This window comes from Motacilla alba, chromosome 2 (genome assembly GCF_015832195.1).
Source record: "Motacilla alba alba isolate MOTALB_02 chromosome 2, Motacilla_alba_V1.0_pri, whole genome shotgun sequence".
Lineage (NCBI taxonomy): Eukaryota > Metazoa > Chordata > Aves > Passeriformes > Motacillidae > Motacilla > Motacilla alba.
The window spans coordinates 82,954,694-82,982,506 of NC_052017.1; the positions used below are offsets into that span (position 1 = coordinate 82,954,694).

General features: G+C 41.5%; 1 protein-coding gene across 11 annotated transcripts in view; it reads right to left on the bottom strand.

The window, feature by feature from the left end:
- Positions 1 to 27,813, bottom strand: part of GRB10 (growth factor receptor bound protein 10) — a 145,115-nt gene that overhangs the window by 74,792 nt on the left and 42,510 nt on the right. For 7 of the 11 annotated variants that reach the window (XM_038129250.1, XM_038129245.1, XM_038129246.1 and 4 more), the window contains one exon: positions 8,921 to 9,014. Coding sequence is in view for 7 of the 11 variants with exons in the window: in XM_038129245.1 (XP_037985173.1) it covers positions 8,921 to 9,014 (94 nt within the window). In the remaining 4 variants the exon portion in view is untranslated. Of the gene's footprint in view, positions 1 to 8,920; positions 9,015 to 12,272; positions 14,970 to 15,244; positions 22,484 to 27,813 lie in introns of those variants that run through there. The other 4 variants (XM_038129248.1, XM_038129249.1, XR_005255973.1 and 1 more) reach the window with 3 other exon arrangements.

A 27,813-nucleotide genomic window follows, 5' to 3' on the forward strand; every position in this document is an offset into this window, starting at 1 on the left:
TGCTTTAACACGTTGACAGTAGAAATTTAGTCAGATTACAAAAGAAAACATAAAGGCAATACAATTATGCCAGAGAACATAAGAGCTCATCCCATGATTTTACAGTTAACTTTCATTGGTTAAATTAGAAGAGGATATTTCAGATCACTAAGCTCAGTTTTGGACCACTAACTCAAATGGAAGAAAAATGCTGGCCAGTAGGCAGAGGAAGACCTGAGATCAGAAGTGCCCAATACCTGTTGGACAGTATAAGTAACTATATAAAATAATTTTAAAAATAGTGAAATCTATCACATTTAACTGCTTTAGCAATAGGATGGCACCATTTGCTAACCAAATACACTTACAGAGGAGGGAGTGCACCACCCATAGGATAACAAACTTTTATTCCCACAAGAAAGACATGAGATAAACACAAGAAATGAGCTCAGCTCTGATACCTGGGAGAAACACCTCATCACGAGGTAGATACTCAACCACTGGTTTCCCTCGGATATCTGAATTTCCCCAGGCACACCATTTCAAACAGATGCGTCAGACCCTTGAGCTCAAGCCTGAGAAAGGGAATGCCTGGAACATCATCATCCCCATGAAGGGCTTGCAGCTGCTCCCCTCCAGGAGCCCTCTCTCAGCCCTTTTAAGGTGTTCTCCCTCCCAAGGAGTCACCAGCCAGGCTGTGGCAGCAGGCTGCCCACACACAGGTGTCTGCTCAGTGAGGGGCCAGGTGACCCAACACCTCTGGAATGGTGGCAGTGGCACAGAAAGTGTCTGTGCCACCAGTGACATCACCTCACGGAGCTGGCACCCGGCTGGGGAGCTGCCAAACGTCAGCAAATCCATGATGTGAACATCAGCCTCCCGCAGACATTCCCAACAGACCAGTGTGTTTAGGTACCCACCCCTGGCACCCCAGCCCCTCACCGAGAGCCCCCTGTCCTAGGCTAGCTCTATGTATCCGCAATCATCTATTCTGTTTATGCTGGATAAAAGTTCTGCACTTTAAGACTGGTTTCAAGAGCAAAGAGGGGAGAGAAGAAATGTGTAGTTTTGTTTTCAGAAACTGCACTCCCTACTCCACATTCCGGCTCCTGGACTGTGTTGTCTGTGGATGGACAGACAATGGGACAGAGCTCTCCTTTGCTTCTAGTTAGTTTTTAGTTAGCTGAGGCAAAGACTTTCCCTGGACTGTGGTTTCTTTCTTTTCTTTGGACCTGTTTAAACCTGCTCTGGACTGAAAACCCAGAAGAGCACCTGGAATTTGCACCTGTGGCCCACCGGGCCAGGCCGGGGCTGCGGAGCATTTCCAGTGCTGGAGGGACTGATAAGAGACTGAGTGAGCTGAGCTAGAGCCCACCAAGGGGACTTTCAGAGTTTGTCTCTCTTGTGGAACGACAAGAGGTTTTATCGTTCAGCATTGTTCAATTTTTTCGTTGCTCTGTTTTTGTGCTGGTGAATGCTTTGCCTGTGAAATAAAGTTTTCTCCACTTTTCTCTAAGGATTTTTCCCGAACCGGTTGGAGGAGGGGATGATTGAATCTGCTTTCTAAAGGAACCCATTCAGAGGTTCTGTCCCACATTTGCCCTGAACCAGGACACCCCCAAATCGTGCTGCTCCCCTGTGCCATGTTTGCACAATAGCTGCAGCACAGGGAGGAAGTTTTCCACCAGATGCCTCCAAGTGCACACCCACCAACAAAGAGAGAGGTCATCTCATGCTGCCTCTTGCATTACCCAGCCGAAGGATGGAAAAAGAACAGTTGATTCGCTCCTCTTCCATGGCAGCAGGAAATGCATATATTTTAATATTAAAGACAAAAGTGAATTAAAAAGGATATTTGATTTTACAATTGATTTTGCAGTGTCTCTCTCTATTTGATTTGTGGCGAGTTTCTTAAAGAGATACTGCTGTACACTTATGCTAGTACTAAGCTAACTTGTTTTCAAGGAGGTAACACATAAGGGATGAGGGAAGTGAATGCCCTCTTTCTGAGACAGATCTGTACAGAAGTAAGAGAAGCTCATCACCCAGATGCCAAATTTACACCTTCCCCTCCCAAAGCCTTGGACAAGAATTTAACAGTAACAAGTAACAATTACCGGGAATTAACGCTTTGTGAATTTACTCCCTTCTGTGCCATGGTAACAGCAGATACAAATCTTGAAAGAGAAGCTCGGGGAACACCTATCTGCAGTATAACAAAAAAAATCCTAAACCACTATTTCAGATGACATACATCCATACAGCTTCAGTCCCTGAGTGATGAGTATGGCGCATCTCATGGTCTATCTTGAGCAAGGAACCCAGTTTCCCAGTCCAGCTCCACTTGCTCTTCCCATGCAACTGCTCTGCCCCAGCAACCATCCTCCTCCATCACAGCAAGAAGGTCATTGCAAACATGGTAATAACTTTATCATTCTTCCACAGGCCACAGGAAAAAAAAAAGCTTAAAATTAATTTTTAATATTGTAGTACTTCTTGGTTTAGGCTTACTTAAAATTCTAAAGTTTTTCTACATCTCACCTCATAAAACTTCCAATGAACAAAGGCCCCAAGGCAAACCCTACACAAACAAGACAGTGGGCTCCTTCCCTGCACTGAATTCACTGAATTCTGTCTCATCAGAGAAATTCAACAGATTGACACACTGAATCCCGAGATTATAAACAGGCTTAAAATACCATGCTTGTCAACTATGAGATATTACAATGGTTTTTTATTCGTATGATGTGGCTGTAGAGGAACACAATTAATTTTAAATATGTCCAAAACTGATGATTTGCAAGCTGATACTAAAAAGTTGATACATAAAAAATAAAATTAAAAAATACAATAAAAATTAAGCAAAATCCATCAGTTACCTACAATTTATTTTCTTTGAATGTGCTACAGTTTAAATATCTTTTGCTCTGTTCCTTTAATCGTTTTCACTAGATCATCATTACATTATGTACAGAGTCTTCCAGCTAAACTCGATCAGTTCAGTTCATGTGTCTCCTGCAGCTCACTGCAGATCTCTGAAACAATCTGTACTAAACACCAATCTACTGTCTTCTCTTTTCATAATTTTTTTTTCAGAATTCTGTCAGTCCAAGGGTTTGGAAACTAATCTAATGAGGGAAGTTAAATTTCTACACAGCTATTACGGGTGCCCTCCTAGTAGCCATGCTAACAAGATTCATCACCAAATATAAATGGAAGCATTCTCCAAAAGAAGACAAAGGTACTGTAATGAGCTAGGCAGGAAGCAGGGCCTCCGCTCTCCGCGTAAGATTAGTCAGTGTAAATCATTTTGGCACTAATGGTGGTTTTTTTCTAAGGCTGGACAATGACAACAACATTTATACAAAGCACGAGAATTCATGAATGTCTGGCAGTATTGTCTCCGAAATACAAACAATGTTTGTTTTTCATTCTACACTCTCAATTCAGTACCAGCTGGATTCTGCACAAAACATGGGTTAGTTCTGACACACCAGATAACCAACTCATCCCAGTCAGATCCCACAACTGAAGCATTTCAGAAGCAGCACCGACTGTTACTAAACACACTCCTCCTTAGCTACAGAATGAATAACAACATCGCCTCAACCTCCCATGTCTATCCTGAGGCAAATACAGAAGAAAATATATTAAAAGCAAGTAACAACAACAGTGGTGGAGAAGAAGAATGTTACACAGTATTATTTCTCTGGGCTAAATCTTAGGCATTGTAATACTTCACCTACACCCATGCTCATTCAAAGGTCTGCCTGTATTTACATGGGCTTATAGTTTTTGGTCACAGGACTGTTCCAGTGTGCATGAAGAGAAGTTTCCACCATGCTGACATTAACTGTCCCTCTAAAAATTAATGTATTAATGACTAGCCAGCAAGGTATAGGATAGCATCCACCTCAAGAGTCGACTGCAGTGTGATGCAAGTTTTGGCAGATGCCCTGGATCCCTCCGGTTTCACTGGGAGCCAAGTGGTCTGTACACACAGGCAGGAAATCTAGTGCCCACCCAATCCACAACCAAAGCATTCATCGTCTCACACCCAGCAAGACTTCCTACCATCACCAAACAAGGAAGACCAAAGGCTTTTGAGAAAGGACAGCTGTTGGCTAAAACAACCTTATCACCATTTCCCTTCTGCTGCTGGAGCCACCTGACTGTGGAGCCAGAGGTACCATAAGGTTCAGCTCAGCTCTGTCTGCAAACTGTAGTGATAAAAAGTACCAAGACCAGCAAGAGCTGAGAGCATCTTGGGAAAGGAAGACTTTGTGTGAATGCACTAATAAAAGGAAGATAAACTTTCATCACAGATCCATGGCAAAACACATTTGTTCAGAAACTGACAATCATCCCATGAGTACATACAGACGAAGTGTCAGCACTGCATGTCTAATACTTCTACTAAAAGGCAAGGTGACAGAATGTACCTTATTTATGCCAGGCTTTAAAATTCTGAATAAGAAGTGGCTACGCAATCTCAAAAAGTACATGCCAAGTATCAATAAAAAGCATTGCCCATAAACTTCACATCTGGGACTGAAGTTGGCAGTATTTGCTGCCTGCTAGAAAAACAAACAGAAAAAATGAGCTCCAAAATATGCATCAACAAAGAAAACACCAGAAGTATGGAGGAAGAAGAGAAACAGCAGTGGCATGGTGGGCAGGTTAAAACCCCTGAAGTCCAAGAGTCAACAAATTCTGTTGGGCTTAGAGTTTTCTGTAGCATAGGGCATTTTGTCATCACAATTCATATAGCAAAGCTCTTCCACAGTAGCACAGGGAAATCTACACGATAGCTTTGCCCTGCTACTGAGACACATTCAAGGTTAAATTTGGTGGCATCACACAGCAGCAGCACAGAGCAGCCAAGGGTAACATAGGCTGCACTGCCAGGGTACTTGAGGGAGAGAGGAGAACCAGCAGCACCCTTTGGGAAGGGACAAGGGAGAACAAATGCGGGAGCCTATCACCTCTATGGAAGGCCTCTAAATGGCATCCCTGTGTAAATGGAAGGACTGGAAGTAAAATCACCACTGTGGGTCCCCAGCTCTGCCTCTCACTGCTGGAGAGAGTACAAATACTGTAGGCTACACACTGCAGAAAACTTGTCATCGCAAAATTTTAAACATTTGTGACTGCTGAATCTTTTGCAAAGTGAGAAGGAAAAACTTTTGAAAATAACAATACCTGACATTGACTCCTAAGCATGCTCTCACTTCCTCTTGATGTTTTTGAAAATGGTAAATAATTTTTTTGCTTGTATCTTCACCTCCTACCTTTTCCTCTTCAAAAAAGCCACAGAGTTTAGACACATTTTTCTTCTTCAAGCCTAGAGACTTTACTACAGCTTCTGGAAGGACTGTTCCAGAAATACTTAGACTTGGTGGTTATTAAATGCCAAATCCTGGTTGGCTGTTCTTAACTTTCTCCAACTTTCAATAGGTATATGAAACATATACCTATTACTTTACATTAGTGGATACTAGTATTATTCAGCAAGACAGCTTGTTCTGTTCCATTGCATTTGATTTATGAAGTATCCTATGGGGAATACAGGATTCCATCATAGTTCCATGATAGTTCCAACTATGATATTCCATCACAGTTCACACTCTTTGCATTTAGTACCTTAACAAAACTTGCCCAATTAGCAGAATCATTGAAAAGTGATAAACTAAGTAATGGCTTAGATATAAAATTATCTATTGTTAAAGTAAGCAAATTTATTAGCATACCTACACAAAAGCAGTTATTAAACTATTTCTAGGAAAAAATACTATTCCATCTGCACTCAATTTTGCACATTAGTTTCACATGAAACCTTCCTATTCTAAAGACTCCTCACTTTACAGAACTATCTTCTGCTCCCCAACCTTTACAAGACATTCTTTTGAAAGAAGAAGCTGAAGAGTTATAAAGCATCTGCTTGTGTAAAAACAGTGATTCAGCAGGAAACACGTACTTGAAATACCCTTCACAAGAAAGGGCTTATTCACGCGGGGACAGTTGGCAGGGCTATCTCAGTCTCCACTTGAATGCTCTTTTTCCAGTTTGTGTTAAAGGGATTCAGATGCCTGGGAAGAAGCTAATCACCATTTTTATAGGCTGTGGAAAGCAGTCTTGGTTCAGAACTGCAGGTGCTTGTACCGAAAGCTCTCCCAGTGAAAAGCAAAGGACCACAAGTTAATGTTCAACAGAAACTGGCAAATTTGCTGCGCTCACTGAGCAATGTGGGCAGGTGTGAATTGCAAGTGCACACATAAAACAACGCAACAAGTACGACTGCTCAAAGTTCAGCTGCAGTGTTTAACGCACAATACACTAAAGAGAAAAAGGCAGAGAACACCTAAACAGGAATTATTTTAGCCAATTCCAATCCTTTACCAATTTCTGCTCATGCCAATCACAGAAAGCTTTAGGTCTCCTAATAGGCATGTGCTTAAGTCAGCAAGTAATGTTGCCTATAACTGGAAGCAAAAAATTGCTATAGTCTGTTCCAAACATCTTTATCATCCACATAATCAAGGCATACCACCAAACATTAATTTGCAGTGGTTCTGCAAGTTGCTTCTAGATACAGGTTTACTCTTTTAAGCTTTAAACCAGTGTCAATGCCAACCAGGCTTTAACAGAAAGTAATGGATAACAAAGTTTAGTATAAGAATAACAAAAACCAAAGCAAATAGTGGCCACAGAATGTAAAAATCCATTTCATGTTAATAATCTAATCTTGCTATTTACTATGTGACCAAAATGACCGTATTGGGAGCTAGTTCAGACCATGTCACAACTCCCTGAGATGAAGCTCTTCATGTATTTTTCTATGTTCTATTAATTAATCTGGAATTCTAGAATATATCTGTCAGCTCTAAAAATACTTGTACGTTCAAGTTCTTGGACAAGAACATTTATTTCATATGCTATGAAAAGAGCACAGATGCTCCTGCTTGGGCAGAGCAAACACTCAAGACGTGACGTAACATCACACTTAGGGCCACTTCCATTTCCAAGAGGGTACCAAAGCAGCAGGCACCTTGCCTTCCTCCAACACTGCAAAAAGGCAGAACTCCTGCAGCCCAGCTCAGCATTAAAGGCCACCGCTGAGCATTTAGGTTTCAGTTCTTAATCCAGACCACTAGCATAAGAGCATCAAGATTGATACTGTACCATGTACTTACTGCAGCAAAAAAAAAAGCAGAAAGGTATTAGAAACAGTGGATTTGATTGCTGTCAGTCAGTTGAAATTGAAGAAAAATCCCAAACAAATTGTGGATGCATAAAGCATCTTTACGTCAAAAAGTACCCAGGAAAAAAATTAAATGGGTCTTGCTTGACCAATAGGCACTGAACTGCCAGTACGCTGTATGCAAACCATCTTTTTAAAAGACAGCTGTTTCCTAAATTAATTTTAACATTTGTCTCAAAGTGGCTGAGAAAGAGCCACATGTCAGGTGACAGTGTATGGATTCTACTGCAGTACAATACTGATAGATGAAAAGAAGGATCTGAAAAGGAAGTGGGAAAATATCAGGCTGCAAAGCTGGTGCTCTGCCATCCAAACAGAGTATTACCTATTTCTTCTATAAATGTTCAGACTTCAAAATCAGCAGACACATGCACTGTAACACATGAACCTGGACCACACAGGATGTGCTCCCCCCGCCAAAAAAAATCCCTTAATTAAAGAGGGATATTTACAAATAGCTTTGAAGTCACATGTACAGATCTATTCCACAAATTTGATATCTTGACATAGCTGAAAATAATATAACAAACATTATTAATTCTAAAACACGTGAAAAATTGAGCTTCTAAAATGTGTTCTGTGCAAGCAAACATGCCACTACACACTGCCTCTGCCACTGTAAGCTTTAGACTGGATTACATTGCAACCTGTTGCCTTCTCTTTTCAATTGAAAGCAAAGCTTTAGAACACACCAGAACACCTGGGGCATGGAAAGAGGAGCAAGTTAAAATACAATCCTCATTACACTCTGGGACTTGTTTGTGCAACTTTAATTGTCTTGATAATCTACAAGTCATGAAATTTGAGTCTTGCTGCCCTTGACAAATTAAAAAAAGCTGAATTTTTAAAGGAAAAGTTAAGCATGTCATGTTTGGCAAGTATTTTAAGTAATATGCTTATAATCTTTTTTGTTTCAATAGTCTTGTTCTGTCTGCATTACTATTAGTTGTTGCACTGATGAAACAACATTTGAAGATGACCTTCAAGGACTTGGTTTCAAATTAAACCATCATGAAGCCTGAGGGTAAAAGGGTTCACTGCTTAAAAGAACACTATTATCAATTATTTCAAACCTAAAACAATAAAGCTGTAATAATAGTAACTGTTGTCTTTTAGGTCTCTGAACAGACAGAAATCAGTAAAAACAGAGTTTTAAGATTTGTTTTAGCTTTTTATGAATGCTCCTGTGGAATTACAGAAGCTAAACTATTACACCTACATTACAACATCTAGTTCAGGGCTATCTTTTCACAAATGAGCTGATTTCTGTCATGGAAAGCAAATAAACATGTTGGGTTTTTTTTTTTCTTTTCCTACTGCAGACATCGAGCCAGAGCCTGTCTTATGGCAGTCAAAGACTTTTTTAAATGCAACCTTAACATTACAAATGTTGAATTTTATGTCAGTACTTTCCTCCTCCCCACTCATAAAAATGTGAGAATGGAGAATGTCCCTTTCCCCCAGGATAGTAATCTATCTTGGGCTACAAGGTTTGAGATGCATACAAGTCCTTTGTCACCTTCACTCACAGCTCAAAGGACAGTTGTGACAAAAACCCATTTCTTCAACTCTCCTTCTCCAACCATCCAGAACATTTTATTTTTCCCCCAGTGAGAAGAAATAGCCATGGAGGCAAAACCATGCCTGCACTTGCCTGGATTTCCATGCACTATTCCTTACCTTGGTGGTTTAGGGAGATGCGGTTAGACGGTTCTTGGAAACCCGGTTCCACCAGATCCCGCCGACCATGAGCTGAAGTCTGATCTACATTGTCCTAAAAACAGAAGAGCACAATATCTTATCAAAACCAGGCATTCTGTACTCCCTGCAAGCTACATTACATGGAGTCAAATCACCAATACAAAACAAAAAACCCTGCCATGCCTCTGAAAGGAGAAATCAATGTCAGAGAAGGTGGGGTAACAGATCACAGGAGGACACTAGGCTGTCACATTAATACGTGTGGCATGGATCCAGAATCAATGACTGTGCTGTTGGCTCATCTGTACACCAGTTTGCGTTTCAAACAGAGAAACAGTGATGTAAATGAACTTCCCAGTTTAACAAAAGTTTCTTCTTGCATCAAATTATGCGGAGGCTCGGGGCTTTGTTTTCTTTAATTCCAAGTCTGTGGCTTAGGGCTTTGTAACTAATTAACTGGACTGAAACAGATTCAGTAGTGAACTACTAAACCTCAAGAGAAATCAGAAGTTCAGTTTAGATAAACATCCATGGCTCTGGATGCCAACCTGTTGTTTTTTCATACTGGAATTCTCACAAGATCAAGTTTCATGAAGTTTTAATGCAAACTGAATTTGGCTAAATCTAAAACACCACAGTTTCTCACAGACCTTGCCAAAGAAGACAACTAGGAGAAAGAAAGAAAATTTAAATATAAACAAGAAAATAGGAGAAGCAAGGCAAGTCACATTTTAGAAGAATGAGAAGGAAATATAGAGCAGGTGCATGGTTTTACAAAATTGGCATACCTTTGCATACACCAGTTAAGGGTGGGTATGGAAAAGTGAGCAAAGTTGTCTGCATTGATGTATCGCAAGCATAGGCTGCTGCTGTGATATACGTGACTATACACATGATCCCACTGTGCCCCAAGTGTGGGCTAAATACACAATGGCATGACCTGCTTTTATGTCAAAACACAGGAACCACCTTCATGGCAAATGACATTGTAATTAAGGCAGAGAAGAAACAAGCACACAGTGAGTGGCAATTCAACAACGCACAACCATGGGCCCTCAGTCCAGCACTGACCAAGTATCAGCTAATGCTCAAAATCATAATGGATGTAGTGTTTGGGGACTAGAACTCTATATAGTTATACAGTATATGAAATAAATTATCTCTTCATCAGACAGACTGTCTCAGCAAATGCTTGAGCTTTGATTCAAATACTCGAGCACTGCTCTCAAGTGTCATCACCATCAGGGATCAGTTCAGAAGCCCACAGGCATAAGACAGAAACTGACAACAGTGGTATGACTAAGGAAGGTTTTTATGAGTGAACGCTATATGATAAGATACAAATGGCATCCATCTATCTATGCCAGATACAACTGGGACCACTCAAACATCTGCCTCCATACTGGCTATCTCCCCCTATAGCTCTTTACATTCTTCACATTGATTTTTCACAACACTGGCTGTTGTTTAATGCGCCACATCTTGCTTATCTAGTGAGTTTTTGTTATTGCTTCTCAGGAATCAAAAAAAAACCAACCCAAACCACATCAGACGTTCCATCAGCACAACTGTCTTTGTTCTTACTTTCTTGAAACACAGCGGTATTTGTTAGCTCTTTCACTGGAGCTAAATGAACACCAGGAACAAGTGAACTAGGAACAAAAAACTCACAAGCTCCTGTTTTCATCAAATCCCTTGCAACCACAGGGTATCACATTGTAACATTAATAGTACTTTTGGAACACTAGTCACTCTCACTGGATTTATCTTATTTTCTTTGGGACATCACGCAGCCATCACTGATCTGACCCACATCATCTCCATTTTAAATTTGAGGCAGGAAATTTGGGACTTGCAGCATAAGAAGGCAACTGCAGAAATGACATACAAAATTATGACTCTCTTCCCCAGAAAGCTGTAATTTTTCCAAGGTGCCAAGGGCAACAGTGGGGAAGAGATGCTTACCTAGGAAAGTTTCAGTCAAAACTTAAAGCTAAAGCTGACTGCTCTCAGTAGAAAGGCTAAGAGATAAGCATCATAGGCATGGGTAACTCAGCAGAACATCCCTCCCCAGCCCAGAGCTTTTCTCTATGCATTTCCCTCCATGAAATTCAATATGACTGATTTTTACAGGGCAGCTAAAACCTCACAGATGCAGTTCAGCAGTATTAGTTCCACTTCCCAGAAAGAAGTCACAATGCCTAACGCAGGGATGCAGTGACAGATTGCCTCTTGGCTGGGAAGAGCAACAGGACATCCCAAAAGAAATAAAAGTTGGAACAAGAAAACCAGCTATAAGCTATTTGTCACATACCTAAATGTGTTTTCAGTTGCCCCAGCATATAAAAGTCCCTTCTGCAAGGCAAGTTTCATGAAATACTAGGTAGTAATAAAGGTGAAATGGGGCAGAGATGCATGATTTTACATATGGGTTTCCCAAAGCATAACACACTAACACTTAACTGAGAGACCTTATTTCAAGGTTTCACCTGGCTCCAGGGCTGTAACTCTTCAATTAAACCCAACTTTTCTTTTTCTTTTAACTAGCAATTGCCAAAAATTTACAGGAACAGGATACACCCTCTCTGGAATCACCTTACATCTTGTACCAGAAGATGCTGAAAACCACAGGCCTTACTCACAAAGTTAAGCCAAAGCCATTGAAAGTTAGATCAAAGTTTTCAGAAGCAGAGGTTACAGTGACTAATGACTGCTGGTGCTGCCCTTACGAAGCTGATGCCTCTGCCTGTTTTGCCCTGTGCAAATGCCTGCCCACAAGATCCAGAGAGTTCTCCTGCAGCTTGAGCAAAACAGGGAGGCAAAGGTTTCCTCCGGACACTGTGGGCCAGCAAAACCCAGGTGCTAAAGCAAAGCGACAGGCCGTGCATAAACAAAGCCACACCTGTTAGAGCAATGCGGGCAGTGGAGGGGAAAAGGTAAGGGCGGTGAGGTTTAAAGAGCCAGGGGTAGTTTCACATGACCCTCCAGACTCTGTTTGTGTCCGTTGTGCACAGACAAACTCTGGCACTCGGCCAGCTGCAGCGGAGATCACATGCTGGAACAAGGGTAAAAGAAGAAAGGGGAGGGGGGCAGGAAATAAAGTTATATAATTACTCTGTGCCAGCAGCCTTGTTGTCGGGCCCCAGCTCAGGGCTGAGGCCGTGGCCCCCAGCAAGGTGGGCACCTGCTTTGGTCCATCACCATGCCCCCGCTGCAGCTGAGAGCGGCCTCCAAGCGAGTCATTTGTTTGCTTCATGGTTTAATCCCCAGCTTTCCCTCCTCTTCCAATAAATGCTCTCAATATGAAATTAAAGCATGTTACTTAACTTACTGTACCATCCAGCTATTGTAGTATTTTTAGAAGCTAGCTGAGCATTAACCCTCGCTGACTTTTTGCATGTGCTGTTTTCTCTGTCAGTCGGCCTCTGCAACCACAGATGATTTAATCGAGTCACTAGCAAGAGTGCTAGAAGGACCTGAAGCAGGGTCCTTTAAAGCATTAGCATTTCATAAAGCCAAACACACCATCATTACAGGTCAGATTACGGTGTCCTTTTGCAAACCTATGTTGCATGACACAAAATGTGACGTGCTTGCATCGCCTTAAGAGCCAAAGTCCACTCATAGACAGTGTTATCTCTACGTATCAGTAACCAGGACAATCTAGATTTATTTTTCAATCTATAACCAAGCCTTTCAAGTTGCACTCCTTAACTATGACATACAATGTTTGCTGCTGTTTGTGCTAGCACGATAAGCATTTCAGTTATCTAAGAAAACATTAAATCTCATCTTTTAATCAGAGAATCAGCCAGACATATACTACAGCAGCTCTGCTGTCTGCACACGTGCTCTTTAATCACCTCTTTGGCTCCGAGTGCCACTGTTCCCACCTGCATTTTAGCTCAGGAGAGTATTTATCAGTATGAGACAGCATTATTAGACAGACCAGTGTGCTGCTACGACTCTACTGCTGCTTCTCTCATCCTAGTTTTTTCAGCAAAGGTTATCCAGTCAGTCATTCAGGGTAATCTCACAGGTAAATAGTGCTTAGAGAAGGGAGCAGGCACATTTGAATATACAAATAATGAAGTATCATTTATACTTCCCTTCTCCCTCATTCTTTGTGAAGAAATGGGTCTAGCATAAGAGGAGACAGAGCAGCTTTCTGGAGAAGTCTGGAAATCCCCTGAAGGGTTCAGCTTCTTCTAATTTCAGCAGTCTCTGCAAGTTTACAAGATGAAGAAAGGCTACAAGTGGCAGCACAGCTTCTCGGAAGCTCCTGGGAGCATGGCCAGACTGAGGATGTCCAGACCACCAAGACGACAGTCCCTGGTTTTGGATTTAATGTAGCTGCCTGCAAACCCACACTGCCATGCCCCTGAACAAAAGGTTCAATTGAGCAAGAGTCACGCGTACTCATGCCAGCAGTCCCACAGCAACAGATCAAGATCATGACATGCTTCTGATGTTTGTACACCGTCCAGCACAACAGAAAGTAAAGTCAGACGTGCTGACGGGTCTCGCTGCAATTTAGGAGACTATCAAGGCAGATATACCTCAGTTTGCAGAAAGGGCACTCCTGCCAAACAGGAGCTCCCTGCCAACCTGGCGGTGCTCCTTCATCACACCAAGGTACAGGTCTTAAAACTAGCTGAGCGTAAAAAGAAAATTAGCAAAGTCATTATTTGAACCACCACAGCTTTACTCCATTCAGGCAACTTGTATAAAGCAAAATTAAGTACCTAATGTCAGCACAGACTGAGGAAGCCATTGCAGAGTGCTCAAGTGTAAGTGGTTCCCAGAGAAAAAAGTAACTACAAAAATTCACTGAAGCGGTGAACACCAAGGGCTGTGAAAAAGTGGACACAGCTCTAGGCTTCAGGAGCAGAAAGGGGATACTTTGAGAAATTACACACTCTCTTTTTATCTACAACTTGTTGATCTTAGAAGAAGGACACAGATAGACAAACATTTCTTTATCTGACTCAGTACTGTCATTCTTAACATGACCCTGGAGTTTCCTTAGGCAATGAACAGATTAGACAGCATTTCTTATGAGGATGCTTCATAAGAGTCTTCACTTTCCAAACAAAAGACTGTTAGCATTTATGTAAAGTAACTTCCTGCACCACTTTTTAAGCTATGCTGATTCTTTATACCATGAATTTGCAGCTTTGGTTTACTTCAAGCATCAAATGTACAAAGAGGATAATAGACTCAATTATGCTAAGTGCCAAGTAGCCAGCTATTCATCTCAGTAAACTTTCCTATAGCTTACTGGTATCCGCAGCCATCCAGAGTTTCTGCACACTCAATTTTACTCTTAGCCCTGTGAAGGCAAACACACAGGCTATTACAAGAATAAATCCAACTGACATCTCCAGACCAATGTTCAAACTCTAATCCAAACTCCAAAAGTTGGTTAGTAATTCATGTGACGCTCCTTTCATAAAAACACAGTAGCACAGTCCCCAACCAGACAGCTGTTTGGTACAATGCATTTTCAGCAAGCTGACACCCCAGAGTTTGAGGAAATGTGCTCCAATTAAGAGTCCTGAGGGAAGTGCAAGGTTCCTGAGTTTGTCCAAAGTCACTGCTTTGCAAACAATTTCAAGTTTACTCAAACAGTGTGTGTATGTTTTACTGTTTTCTGCCGGAGTGTTTAACATGTCATACAAATAAAGAAAACATAGGCTTTGCACACTAGGCAAAAAACTTTAAAGCACATTCTCAGACAACCCACATATTACATAATTAAAGACCTGTAACCTGGTTTCCTGCCTCTTAACTATAGTCATTTGACTAGGTAAGAGCCAAGTGAAAGGCTTAGTAAGTCAACAGAGTAACTGCGAACCTAGAATTTTAGCATTCCCATTGCTAAGAGAGCTTGTACAAACAAGGGCTTAAAATAAAGCCACTTAGCTTTGTCAAAAGTTGGGCTTTCTCTCCTGAAGTAGCAAAGCCACTAGCTGCAGGAATCCTTCTGATTTTACAGTACTGGCTGTCAAGACTGGGAGCAATAACCCTGGAGACCAAGAACAAACAAGCCAGTTCAGGATTAAAGGAGCAGCAAAGGCAACAGCACATTCCTCCTGACACACCACAGCACCTCCAATCCTCTGTGCCACAAATCACTGAAAACACACGATAACCTGGCAGGGCACACAGACCTGTTGTGATCCACACATTCCTACAACCCTCAGCAGACTTACCAGCCCACCATACAACATATACAACAGCTACAACAGAGCAGGAATAAGCGAAGGGAGAAGCAAAATGAGGCTGACAGAAAAGACAGACCTGCGTCCGTGGTCCACGTCTCTGCAGTGGCAGAGAATTTGTTAAATGAATCACAGGAATTATATTACGTCCCATGATACAGGGGAAGGCAGAAAGGCTTGTCAGTCTGACCTTGGAGGAACTTATCTCCTGACCCCCTCTGGGCTTTAGCAACTCACTGATCAGAAAACCTTCAAGTCTAAAAAAAACTGGGGGTTTGGACCCTGTTGTCAACACTGAAACCCCACAGTGTGCATGCCCCGAGCCACTGAAATGTTTCTTCCTAAAAGCTATTACCCAACACAGTTATAGAAGCCACCACTATAGCTGAGCCAGAAACTTATTTTTCTGAAGGTGCTTCAGATTTATTTTTAGGAGTCTAGTTCTGTGACTTATCACTACCTGCACTGCAATTGCTATCAGGGCAAACCAAAAAGCAACATCACCCGGCTTCTTTCTGCCACCCCCTGCCCTAACTCCCAGTGTCTCTTTGGCATCCAGGAAATTAATTAATTAATGAATGTAGTCTAGCAAGAGCTGGACCACAGCTAGCAACCTCCAACAGTATCTGGTAACAGTTGTTTACTCCTAAAAGGCTTTTCTCCAGTAAGGCAGGAGTGAGCATAGTGAGTGTTAGCTGACAGCTCCAGCAATGCACTTCTGCAGCATGTGTACAGGCTAACACCAGAGATTCAGCTTCTCTAGGCTGATCTTTGCAAAACTGGTATTAAAAGGGCTTTCTGAACACTCCTGAACCAAACGTTTGGCAAGAACTCTCTCACTAGATGCAGTCCTCTCTCAGTAGGAACCAACCACTTCTGCAAAAATTGAGCTGTCTCCCCATATTCTGCACAGATAAAATGGACAGTATACTCCACAGTGTGCACTTCTTGGACCAGAATGACATTTATTATGGTAGAAGAAAATTCAATGCATCATGGTGGCTGTCTTTTAATCAGCTAGCAATGAGGAAATCCAACTGACAGGCTTAGAAATGCTAAAAGCTTTGTTCTATTTTTAATGAGACTAAAACCACTGTGGCTGTTAGAGACAGTTTACATAGTTTATAGCTAAAATAAAGTCTTGAAATATAGAAAAGAAACAATTGCACAAAATTCTCAGTGAAAGCAATCATTCATTAAAGGCGTCTTCACCTGTAAAGTACTTAGAAAAATGAAGTATTAACTCACTGATAAAGTATTCTTTAACTTCTTTTTTTTTAAAACAAACTAGGCTTCTTTTCGTTTCTAACAAAACACCACTGAATAAATGAAGTTTATATTAGGAAATTATTCACAGTAGGAAAGTTGCATGCTTATGTGGAAATTTTGTTTCTTCTGCTGGTGCCCACAGAAGCTGACAATGTATCTCTAGCTTGAACTTAATTGTAAATTAGCCTTACCTCCAAAGCAAGTCACTCTCACTGGCAAGGGACTGCCACTGACAAAGATACATGTTCAAAGCTACATCCTTTGCTGCATGTTCTAAGCTCTTAGGTTTTAGTCAATACTGACTCAAACACTGAAGTCCCTGAAAAATCTGATATTTGTGAGAGTGAACTGCACTTATCAATAGGAATTAAATTTAAAAATTGAGTTTTCTTACCATGAGAAATTATAACCTAAAGCAGTATGATATATTCCTCTTTTTTTTAAAGAGGCTTTTCAGTTACATCTTGTATCAAAGAACTGACATGTAACAGACTATAGTACTTAAATTGAGCCAAAAGCACAAGTTCATACGTGTTAACTACTATACTGGATGGTGCTCACACAATCTAAGGGAGTAATGCAACCCACAACAATGTGTTGTTGTTCATAAAACCTTTAGCCTATTCAAGAATCCTTACCAGGGTCACTTTCCATATTTTGTCCAAATTTCTTAAGTGCACTGTCAGACTACATCAGAAGGACAAAAAGAAACATAATAGGAAGGAATATTTGTACTCTGGTGCAATGGAAAATTTCGGCATCACACACTTGCTAACACACCTGTCCAATCTGAGAAAACATCTTCAAAATTATTTCCTTTAAGCTTGTATTAAAAAAAAAAAAAAATCTCATCTATTATTTTGGGGGAAGCTGTAACAAGAAAGAAAGTACAGGATATTTGATCCTTTCCAACACACTGGCCTCCCCATGCTCAGACCTGTGAAATACAAGGTAGCTCATCTGTTCTACTTGGCATCAAACCCACTACAGCTTTGCTTATAGCAGCACTGCTGGCCAGCTGCTTCCAAGAACACTGGCTTTGGGAGTCAGGTTTTGACAGCATCCTTCTACCACGTGGACAGGAGACGTTCCGCAAAATGCCTTGGACAGTCTGTCCTAGCACAGGCTAATGATGCCCTGAATTAACCTTGGAAGGCTCGGTGCTTGAAAGAATGAGCTGGTGGACTCGGAGCTGGCACTGCAGCAACACATTTGTGTGTCTCAGACCAGGGGAGGGAGCAGAGAAGGGAAAATGCCACCTGGGTTGAAGGAACCACTGTTTCCACACAAGTGCATTCTCTTCAGGAATTTATATTCAAATCTGTATGCTTTGGGAAGTGGCAACCACAGGAAGATATAACCTGAATTACATTTAAGAGTATGTAAGCTTATAGCTAGGAAACACGAGACATCAAGAAAGATGAAACTCAACAAAGGAATGCAAGTAGCATGAAACACAGAGGAATTTATACCATCTGAATGTGGCTCTGCTCTCTTACTTAGCAATAGTGCTATCCCCCTCTTTTCTTTGTGATAGCTCAGATTCTCAAACTGAGAATCTGAATGGGCCAAGAAGTAAACATGGTCCTTCACAGCCCTTGACAGAAGTCATAAAATGATAAACCTCCTGTAGGGAAGGAGCCACTGTGTCCACATGTACCATTAAAATTTACTGCATGTCAGTGAGCAAACTCACATGCTAATGAAATTGCTCTTCAGGTCTTTAAGGTTGATAATTTGACCAATTTCAAGTGTCATGTTGAACAAATTCGTATAAGACTACTTTGCTATCCTTCCTTGCCTCAACTATTAGCAATATGGACCTCTACTTTCTAGGCAATTTGCTCAATTGCTGAAATTTAGGGTGTGCTTGGTACCCCTCCCCTCCTTCCCAACAGCGATCTTTGGAACTAGATACATAGTTAACTAGGTTGAGAAGTGCCTGTCCCATCTGATCAAACCTATGATCCTAATTAGCTGAACCACACACCTTTCTACTCAGATAAAGATCCATTCTCCTGTCACATGGTGCCATCTGCCCCAGAACTCACTGCTCGCTTCAGACAAGGGCATTTGTATTTCTGGTGACTTGCTCTCAATTTGATACAGAATTAACTCTTTGCACATCTCTAAAACAGCAAGGCTTACCAAAAACAAACAAAAAAAGGACATTTCAGAATCTCAGATATGGGACAAATGTTTATACACTTCAGTTCACTGCTCTATACCCTACTTAAACCCCACAGAAATCACAGTCTACCAGTCTAAGGCACAGTAATTATTCATGATTAATAACCTAGCATCAGATCTTGTATTGGAACAGACTGCTGGGTTCTCCCCTAACCAAATATCAGGGTTACAGTCTGATAATACATTACTACAGTAATGTAGTTTATGCAAAAAAAAAAAAAAAGCTGGAGTCTAAGAAATAGTGTGCAATATATGGGTACTTAAAATAGTTGTTTTGCACTGCATATTTAGTAGTAATGGGTTACTTTGCAAGCCTTTAGAATAGGGGGAAAAAAAACCAAAAACCCCTCATCATTACCAACAGAACAACATGCCTGAATGTCTGTGTTTCTTTACTTTACCATGTATGAATCTCATTTAACCTGTGCATCTATAAGAAAGTCACATACATAACTGCACCTTTCACTGTGATGTTCAAAACAATTTTCCTGAAAAAAAACAAACCTCACTGTGATGCTCTATCAGACTTCATTAAGTTGCCACCCCCAAGTGTTAGCACACAATGGTTGGACAAAATTTCTAATAAAAATGATGCTGCAGCCAGCATTACAGAAATACCAACATAGAAATTGTCAATTCATAACAGCTAGAAAGAAAACAAAAATTAAGATAAGACTAACAACATAAGCCATCCTGACGACTCCAGTGCATCATGGTCTCACTCCAATTTCCCAAAATGAAAGAAACATACAGAGCTCAATAGAGGGCCCAGTCCTCTTCAGTACCTCTACTGATGATCTGGATGAGGGTATCAAATGTACTCTCAGTAAGTTCATGGGCAATACTAAGTTGGGTGGGAGAGCTGATCTGCTGCAGGGCAGGAAGGCTCTGCAGAGGGATCTGGATCAAAGGGACAATTATATGAGGTTCAACAAGTCCAAGCGCCAGCTCCTGGGCATGGGTCACAATAAATCCCATACAACACTCCAGGCTGGGGAAGAGTGGCTGGAAAGCTCCCCAGCGAAAAAGAACCTGGGGACACTGGTCAACAGGAGCTGAATGTGAGCCAGCATGTGCCCAGGTGGCCAAGGATGACATCCTGGCTTGTATCAAAAACAGGCCAGCAGTGCCAGGGCAGTGATATCACCCTGTACTCAGCCACACTTTCAGTCTCTGTGTCCAGTTCTGGGCTCCTTACTACGAGAAAGACAGTAAGGTGCTGGAGCAAGTCCAGAGAAGGGCAACAGCACTGGTGAAGGGCATAGAGAATGAGTCCTACAACAGGTGGTTGAGGGAGCCGGGGGTGTTTAGCCTGCAGAAAAGGAGGTTTGGAGGGACTTTATTGCTCTCTACAACTGCCTGAAAGAAAGGAGGGCTATAGCCAAATGGAGGTCAGCATCTTTTCCCAGGCAACCAGCGACGGGAAGGGAGGACACAGCCTCAAGCTGCACCAGCGAAGGTTGAGGTTGGACATCGGGAGGAATTTCTTCATGAAAAGGGCTGTTAAACATTGGGACAAATTGCCCAGGAAGGTGATGGGGTCACGATCCCTAGAGGTGTTCACAACTGGACACGGAGCTTAGTACCATAGTCTAGTTTACAGAGTGGTTATCTGTCAAAGGCTGGACTCAATGATCTTAGAGGTCTTTTCCAACCTAAATGATTCTGATTTTCCTCATCTTCATTGTCCTTAGAAAAACAAGTATCTAGGTTTGACTATACTAAAATCCAAGAACCTCAGCACCTACTTTTTAGCCTGAGAACTTCTCTCAATGCTCGGCCTAGTTTACCTATCTCTGTCTAACTTTCAAAAATCTAGGTACCATAGGAAATATGCTTCATTGTTACACTTGTTCCAGTATCAATAAAAATATATACTTGTATCTATCCATCTCAAGGTAGTGGCTGCCATGTTTTCTTTTCCTTGAGGAAAGGGAGTTAATTGCAAGTAGCTCTACCAGTTATTCTGCATTAAGAAGATGGCTTTATCAGAAAATCTTTATTGACTTAACATTCTCTGAAGGAAGAAAATTTACGAAAGATCAGCAATTTGCATTTAAATAGTAACAAATTACATGTAAAATTGCATGCTGTCCCAGAAAACACAATACAAAGTATAAATCTTCAGTTTTTGCAGAAGCAGGCACACTAAAAGCAAGCACGTCAATCATCTCTTCGTACTTGAAAGGTTTTCTTTTTGTTTTGTTCTGTTTTAAAGTTGTTCACAGTGTAAGTGCGTCAAGTGACCACTTATTTTATACAGCTCCTCACCACTTCTTTTAACACCGACTGGACACATCCAAGGAAGTTATCCACAGCACATAAGAACATAAACTGAGGCACTCCTACATAGTTAGCAGCAGCTGCTTTAATTCCACACAAAGTCTCTGAGGCTACATTAAAGCCTCAACAGATCAAAAGGGTTTCATAACTACCAGTATGCTACTGGAGGAAGGTCTGGTGTGCCAAACATTGCCAAGGCAGCACATGAAACAAAACAAGCAAACCACCTCAAAACAAGACCTGCCCAGGTAAAGGGTCTCCAGTCAAGGAGATTTGAACAGAGATTGCAAACCTGGTCAGTCAGAAGAAAAGTTCAAGAAATCCCACAGTTGTAATAAATCCACATGTACAATGTTTGATCATGCTGGCTTCAGCAACACTGAAACACTACTGCTATCAACCACAAGAACGTATCTGCAAATGGATTTCTCCTGTTTGCTCCAAGAAAAGATGGGATGCAATCGGATGAGCTGCTGGTCCCTTGGTATTGAAGTGGCTTTTCTTTCTCTTCTGTGACACCACTGCTGAAGACTTAGGGAGGGGAAGTAACTTGTTTACCTTGCAGTTCAAGGGGCTGGCAGCTTGCTACCACACTTCAGCTGAATGGTGATTAATTCAGGGTGGTACCTTTTACAGTACAACCAACATTTATTGTACTGCTTCCTCTAGTTTTGAGCTATTCTTTCTAACCCAAAAATGCAGGTCTATGAAATAAAAGGTAGTGGAAAACATTCCTGCTGAGATTAAAGTCAAATCAGAGATTCAAAACAAAAAAAAAAAAAAAAAAACCAAAACAGGGAATCACAGGATAAGGAGGAGAAGAGGAAAAACTTCTTTGAACTAGGCTTCAGAATCAAGCTGTGGGTGAGAGGAATGGGCCACCTTCTGGATACAGATAAACAGAAGACTACTTAATTAGCAAAACCAGGAAAATTAACTGTGACAGGTTACCTAGAAGCTCATTATGACACCACAATACTGACAGCATGTGTGTAACCCTACATCATAATAATAGATGTTATTGTGTCAATATCCCTGTTTCAGAAAATGCTATGGATAAGAAGTTTCTGGTCTTGTGGGTTTGGGTTTCTTTTAATCTTCAGGGCAAGTCATACTCAAAAGAAACGCTGTCAAAAAAACTATTTTTCCAACTTGCTCTCATCCAGCATAGCAGTTATGGTTTGTGACTTAACCATACAGACAGTTCATGTTCAACAGCCAGCAGCTTGTCATAATTCCAAGGACATAAAGGATTCCAGAAAAAACAAGATTGCAAGAGATGCCTTTTTCAGAATATCTTCAGCACACTTCAGTTAACCCTTCTGCTCACATCATGGCAAAAAAAATGTATGCAATGCAGAAATCTTCCCAGCAAATACATAGGAAGGAATTTTTTCCATCAAATTTGCAACCCACTGCTTTGTATACTTCTATTTGGTCAGAAGTAGAGAAACAGGCCCTCTGAAGTCTTTTTACCTTAGGAAACAGATTCTACAAATGCTTCCAGCTACAAAACACTTAAGGTGACTACCTCAAATATTGGCATTTATATTTGGGTTGAAAAACTCCTTAGGTCTGTCCTGAATTCGAAAAGAAAAAATTAGCTTGAGAGGACATGTGTGGGTGAGTAAACAAATTGCTTTCATAATGGATTATTTATGGATGTATGTAACGTGTATGTTACATATGATCCTGGAGTTACCTTCTGTAGAAATCTTTCCAAGAGGTTATGACAAGAGGTCATGGTGGTGTGGCCAACAAAGAATCAGCCAAAGAAAGAGCTCTGGAAAAAGCAGGACATGCAGAGAGGGAACAGAGTACAAGCACACAGAGAGACTGTACAGGATAAAAGGGCTTCACCCAACCAGGTGGCAGAAGACCCAGAGCCCCACAGAAGGTAATGAGGAAAGATGGCCCATGGAAGTGGACTACCCATAAATACAGTTAGCTGTCTCCTGACATCATCATTGCCAAGATGTCTTCCGAAAGAGCCCATGATCTCCTTCCAGGAGAGCTAGAACATCTTCTCCCAAGCTCCCCCACCCACTACTCTCCATCAGCCTGAACACAACCACTCAAGGAAAACCTAAGAGGTCAGGTCTCTGCCAGAGATGGAAGAGGTAGAAAACCCAGAGGCAGAAAAGGGAGATGTTAGCCTTGCCAGGCTCGGCACGAACCCTTTATAATCAATAAACCAGTTCATGCATTGGAAGGCTTTTGTGAGCCCTTGCTCCCTGACCTGCACTGCCTCCGTGCCCTCCAGGCATGGAGATGGCATCTCTTCTGCAATGGGCCCACAGTGGAGAGGAAAGGGGAACATCTGACCAGGACTCTCCTAGCACCTCCCCACCAAATAACGCGGAGCCAGAGGCAGTCACGACCAAAGGACAGCAGCATCAGTCAGATCTGAGGGTGGACGGTCATAAGCCACTCAGCAAGGGGGAGCTTCCATACACCACTCCAAGGACAGTCCTGGAGAGATATGGCTGGCAGTAGGTCCTTGGAGAAGGCAGCATGGCAGACAGTCCACTTGGATGTAAGCCTTGTGAGAGAGAGTAAACATCAGGGAAGCCAGGAGAGCGCCACGACAGGAGACTGAGAACCAACAGCCTAGGTGGGAAGCCACAAGGGACAGGAAACACCTGCCCAATTGGCTAGCACCTCTAGGTTCTCCTTTGCCTCTGTCACACTGCCAAGTCCCTCATTTTCCACTTCAATATTTCTTCCCAAAAGAAGCACTCACCATCTTTAAGAAGACTCATGTTCAGAATACCTGTCTGGCTCAAACCAAATGAGTCCATTTTTGCATGGGATGGGGAGAAACTTGACACAAATCAGCTAAATCACACTTCTAACCTGCTCACAAGCAAACAGTGCCATTCCAGCTGCAGCCAGCACTGGACTCTACAAACATTTCTGGAGTGGGTTGAAGTTGACTTCACAAGTGATCAGTGAGTCAACTGGGGAAGCATTTTCCTGCTTGACCAACAAGCTGGGAAAGCCAACGAATAGACAAAGAAGAGCCATTGTGGGGGGAAGAGGTTGATGGCAGAAGAGATGATGCAGAGATGACAGTAATGAGTAAGCAAAGAGAGCAAGACTACCAGCAGAATTACAGTCTTGGACTGTGGGAAAACAGATTTTTTGGCCTGTTCAAGGATCTCCGTGCAAGGTTCTCATGGCAGACTTCTCTGAAGAACCAAGCTACCCAGGGCAACAGTCTGATCTTGCAGGACAGCCTACTCAAACCTCAAGAAAGGTCCATTGTGGCATGCAGAAAGTCACAGGGGAATGGCAGAAAGCCAGCTGGATGGACAGGCATCTCCCGCCTTAGCTAAAATGCTGAAATGAAAAGAGCATTAAAGCAGGAAGAGGTTACACAGAAAGAACATGGAGACTGTGCACATGCAGAAAAGCTGGAGCAAGCAAAAGATGCCAAGAAAAAACAAGGAATTGTTATATAGGCAAGTAACAACAAAAGATGGCTACTATTAGTTTATTTAGATCTTGGCTGCGCACAGGATCCAGCAGCTAAGGACATAAAAGACCAATGACTTTTTTGCCTCAATTTTTCCTAGTTCCTCCTCATGTCTCCCAGTTCTTTGAGCACAGTGCCAGCATCTGGAGCATTGAACCATTACTGACAGCAAAGGAAAGGTAAGGATTAGACAAGCTAACTAGAAGCAGATAGGATGCATCAGAAGATGCTAAGGATGCTAATCAACACTACATTAGCAAGGCTACTCTCTGTTATCTTCAAAAGAGTAAGTAACTAATCAGAGGATGATCCTGATGAGTGCAGAGGCAGAGAACACATTCCTCTACAAAACAGGTGAGGATGACAATATGAAGAACCAGAAGCTGGTCAGCCTTGACAAGCTGACAAGAGCATGGAGCAAGTCTTTCCAGAAGTCACTGCCAGGAATTCAAAGGATTAAAAAAAAAGCAACTTACACATCTACACTGGCTGCTCCAAAAAACAAGTCATACTCATTTGCAATTTTATATCATTTGTACTAAAGGTCTTCTCTTGCAAGAAATCAGAACACTTACGCAGATCATGGGTCATTGGGCTGCCTTCTGATTTCATCTAGCTTCACATACTAGGTTTCTTCAAATACATAGTTAAAATTTTACAATACTGGACAATCATATGGGGTTTCTGGAACATCTATTTTCATTAGAAGAGGAGGCACCTCATTTTTCTTCCCCACAGCCCAAAGCAACCTGCCTCAATTTAGCTGAAGGCTGTAGAAAAGTCAACTGAATACTTGAGAAGAACCTACTGCAACAGCATAAAATTAATCAAAAATACTTCTTTGCCTCCCCTGAAGTATGAATCCTACAAATCTCATGTGAGCTGAAATAATGGCCTGCCCCTCTCCTACACTACTAGCTTCAAGAACTTCTTCAAGAAAGGTGCCAACACCACTTTGTCAGAAACCCCCTCCTGAACTGTACAGAAGTATTCACTATTCTGGGGAACTTGCCAGCATGACAGTATTTACTGTATGACTAATATGCATTAATGAAGCACAAATGGACAACTATTTACTTGTGCTAATAACTAAAGCGCCTTATTAGAGCTAAGGCCTCTAGCATGAAGGATTGCCAGGCTCCCCCACTTGCCAAAATTATGTCAAAAAATGGAGCCAATGTGTAAGACATCAAGAGCTACAGCCAGTGTGTAGTAGAGTCTTAAGTCATTGTTTAACATTCAGCTTGCAAAGGACCAGCATGCTCCAAAACCACTGGCTGTTTCCGAGGGCTTGCCTTTTCATAGTAGAGGCTAGAATTTCAAATATGCACACTGGTCGTACCAGCACACAGGCTAAAGCTATCTTAAAATAGCAGTAAAGCCTGAGAGCTTTGCTGGGCATTTGTGTTCTACCTTTGATTGCTCACTGTTCTTTCAAAACCAGATATAAAAACACTGTATCTTAATGCCTCAGATTAAAATATCAATACTATCTAGCATAAAAGGCCATTAATACCAATAATCTGGCCCCTTGTTGATGGAGGATTCCTGAAAGCTGATCAATTTGGTAAAATTCCATCCTGAAAATGCAAAGTCAGCTGTGCAAGTCCTTGCTCTGTGCAGCACTTTCTATCCCACCTCTCCACAAAGGGAACATACCTACAACACTAGAAATGAAAAGTACACCTCAAAAAGGGGCAGGGTTTTGTGGGAACCTAGGAACAACTTTTTAAAAAGACTACTTCAGACTGCACTATATTAGGAATGAAAAGTAAAGTTCTTAGGGGATGCAAAAAAAGCAGGTAAAGACTGTTTTCAGTCATAACTAGTACTAGATGGACCTGCTATATCTATCCTGAGCTTTACAGAGTAAATGGCACCTTCACCACACCAAAGCCACAGTGTGTTCTGGGTCTCCATTCTCCTTTGAATCAGCAGCTTCAGTTTGGAGTAGAAAATCTACAAGTGTAGAAACGAGGAGGTCTCTGCCATGAGGCATGACACGAACAATAAAGTCTGGAAACTGTACCCACAGTTTCTTTCTAGAAACAGGAAAATTCTCTTCTCAGATTTGATCACACAAACAGCTTCATTCAGAATCACAGGATTTGGGGTAGTTTTTTGGGGGAGTTTTTTCCTCCCTTCTTTTTTAACTTAAAACATATATATAGATAAGTGCTTACGAAATATTGTCCTTCCTTTGATCAAAGAGATTCTCTTTAGACCATGTAACACAAGCAAATGTACTGGGCATAACTTTAGGCAAGATCTGTATCTAGATATATTTCCTGGAAATACTTAAATATAAGGCAACATTATATCACTGGTCTTTTCCAAGGATAGAAAAGATCTCTCTGAGCCAACTGGCATGGACAACACTAAGAACTATCCGAGCCACAGTGCTTTCTTGAAAAGTGACAGCTCCAAGTACACAGCAATATTATCTTCCGCTTAAAAAACAAAATAATCTTCTCCACTGGTTACTGTTTACTCATATTAGAACACAGAACATCTGTATGAGGAAGGTTCATTAAAAGCACATCCCCCTAAATTATCACTAATGTAATTCCAGTTGGCTCTAACCAAGGCACTTAAAAAAAAAAGCTTCAATTCCTTTGTATTTCAGGTTTCTACCTTTTTATATTTATGCAGGCATTTGAAGTGTGAAGGTGTCTCAGGACTGGTACATCAACTCTCTTCTGTTAAATTAGAGCTGTTATTAACATGAAAAAACTCATACTGGTACTTCTCCAAAATAACCAGTTGGTAAACAGCTTGTTAAATATTTACTCATTTGGAAAAGATCCAACTAATGAAAAAAATATGCAGGATTTTGTTTGGTGCTATAGTCTGCTAAACTGATTGTTACCATTGCTTCAGAATGTTCTCATGAAGTTTTGTGAGAGAACAGCAGAAAATAGTCTGTTCTTATCAATGTGAGTATGTTTTCAGTCTTGAAGTACCATCTTAAAAGTTGCATAGCAGTCAGAACCTAAAGAGACCCATTGCTTTTGATTTTCACGCTATCACTAAATGATTGGGGTTGGAAGAGACCTCTGGATGCCACCTGGTCCAATCCCCTGCTCAGGCAGGGCCACTTACAGCCAGTTGCCTGAGATCATGTCTGGGTGGCTTTGGATGATGTCCAAGGATGGAGATTTTACTACCTCTGCCAGTGCTCAGTCACCCTCACAGTGAAAGAGCATTGCCCAATATCAAGGGGGAACCTCCTGTGTCCACTGGCTCTGGTTACCAGGGAAAGAAGCTTGGCTCCATTCTCTTTACAACATTTAAGGTATTTATATACATTCCTAAGATCCCCCCTCAACTTTCTCTCAAGTGTAAAAGTAGCAAATTGTAGGTTTATACATGAATGAAAACCAGAGCTAAATCAAGAGACTGCTTGCATTTAACGACAGGGTCAGTCT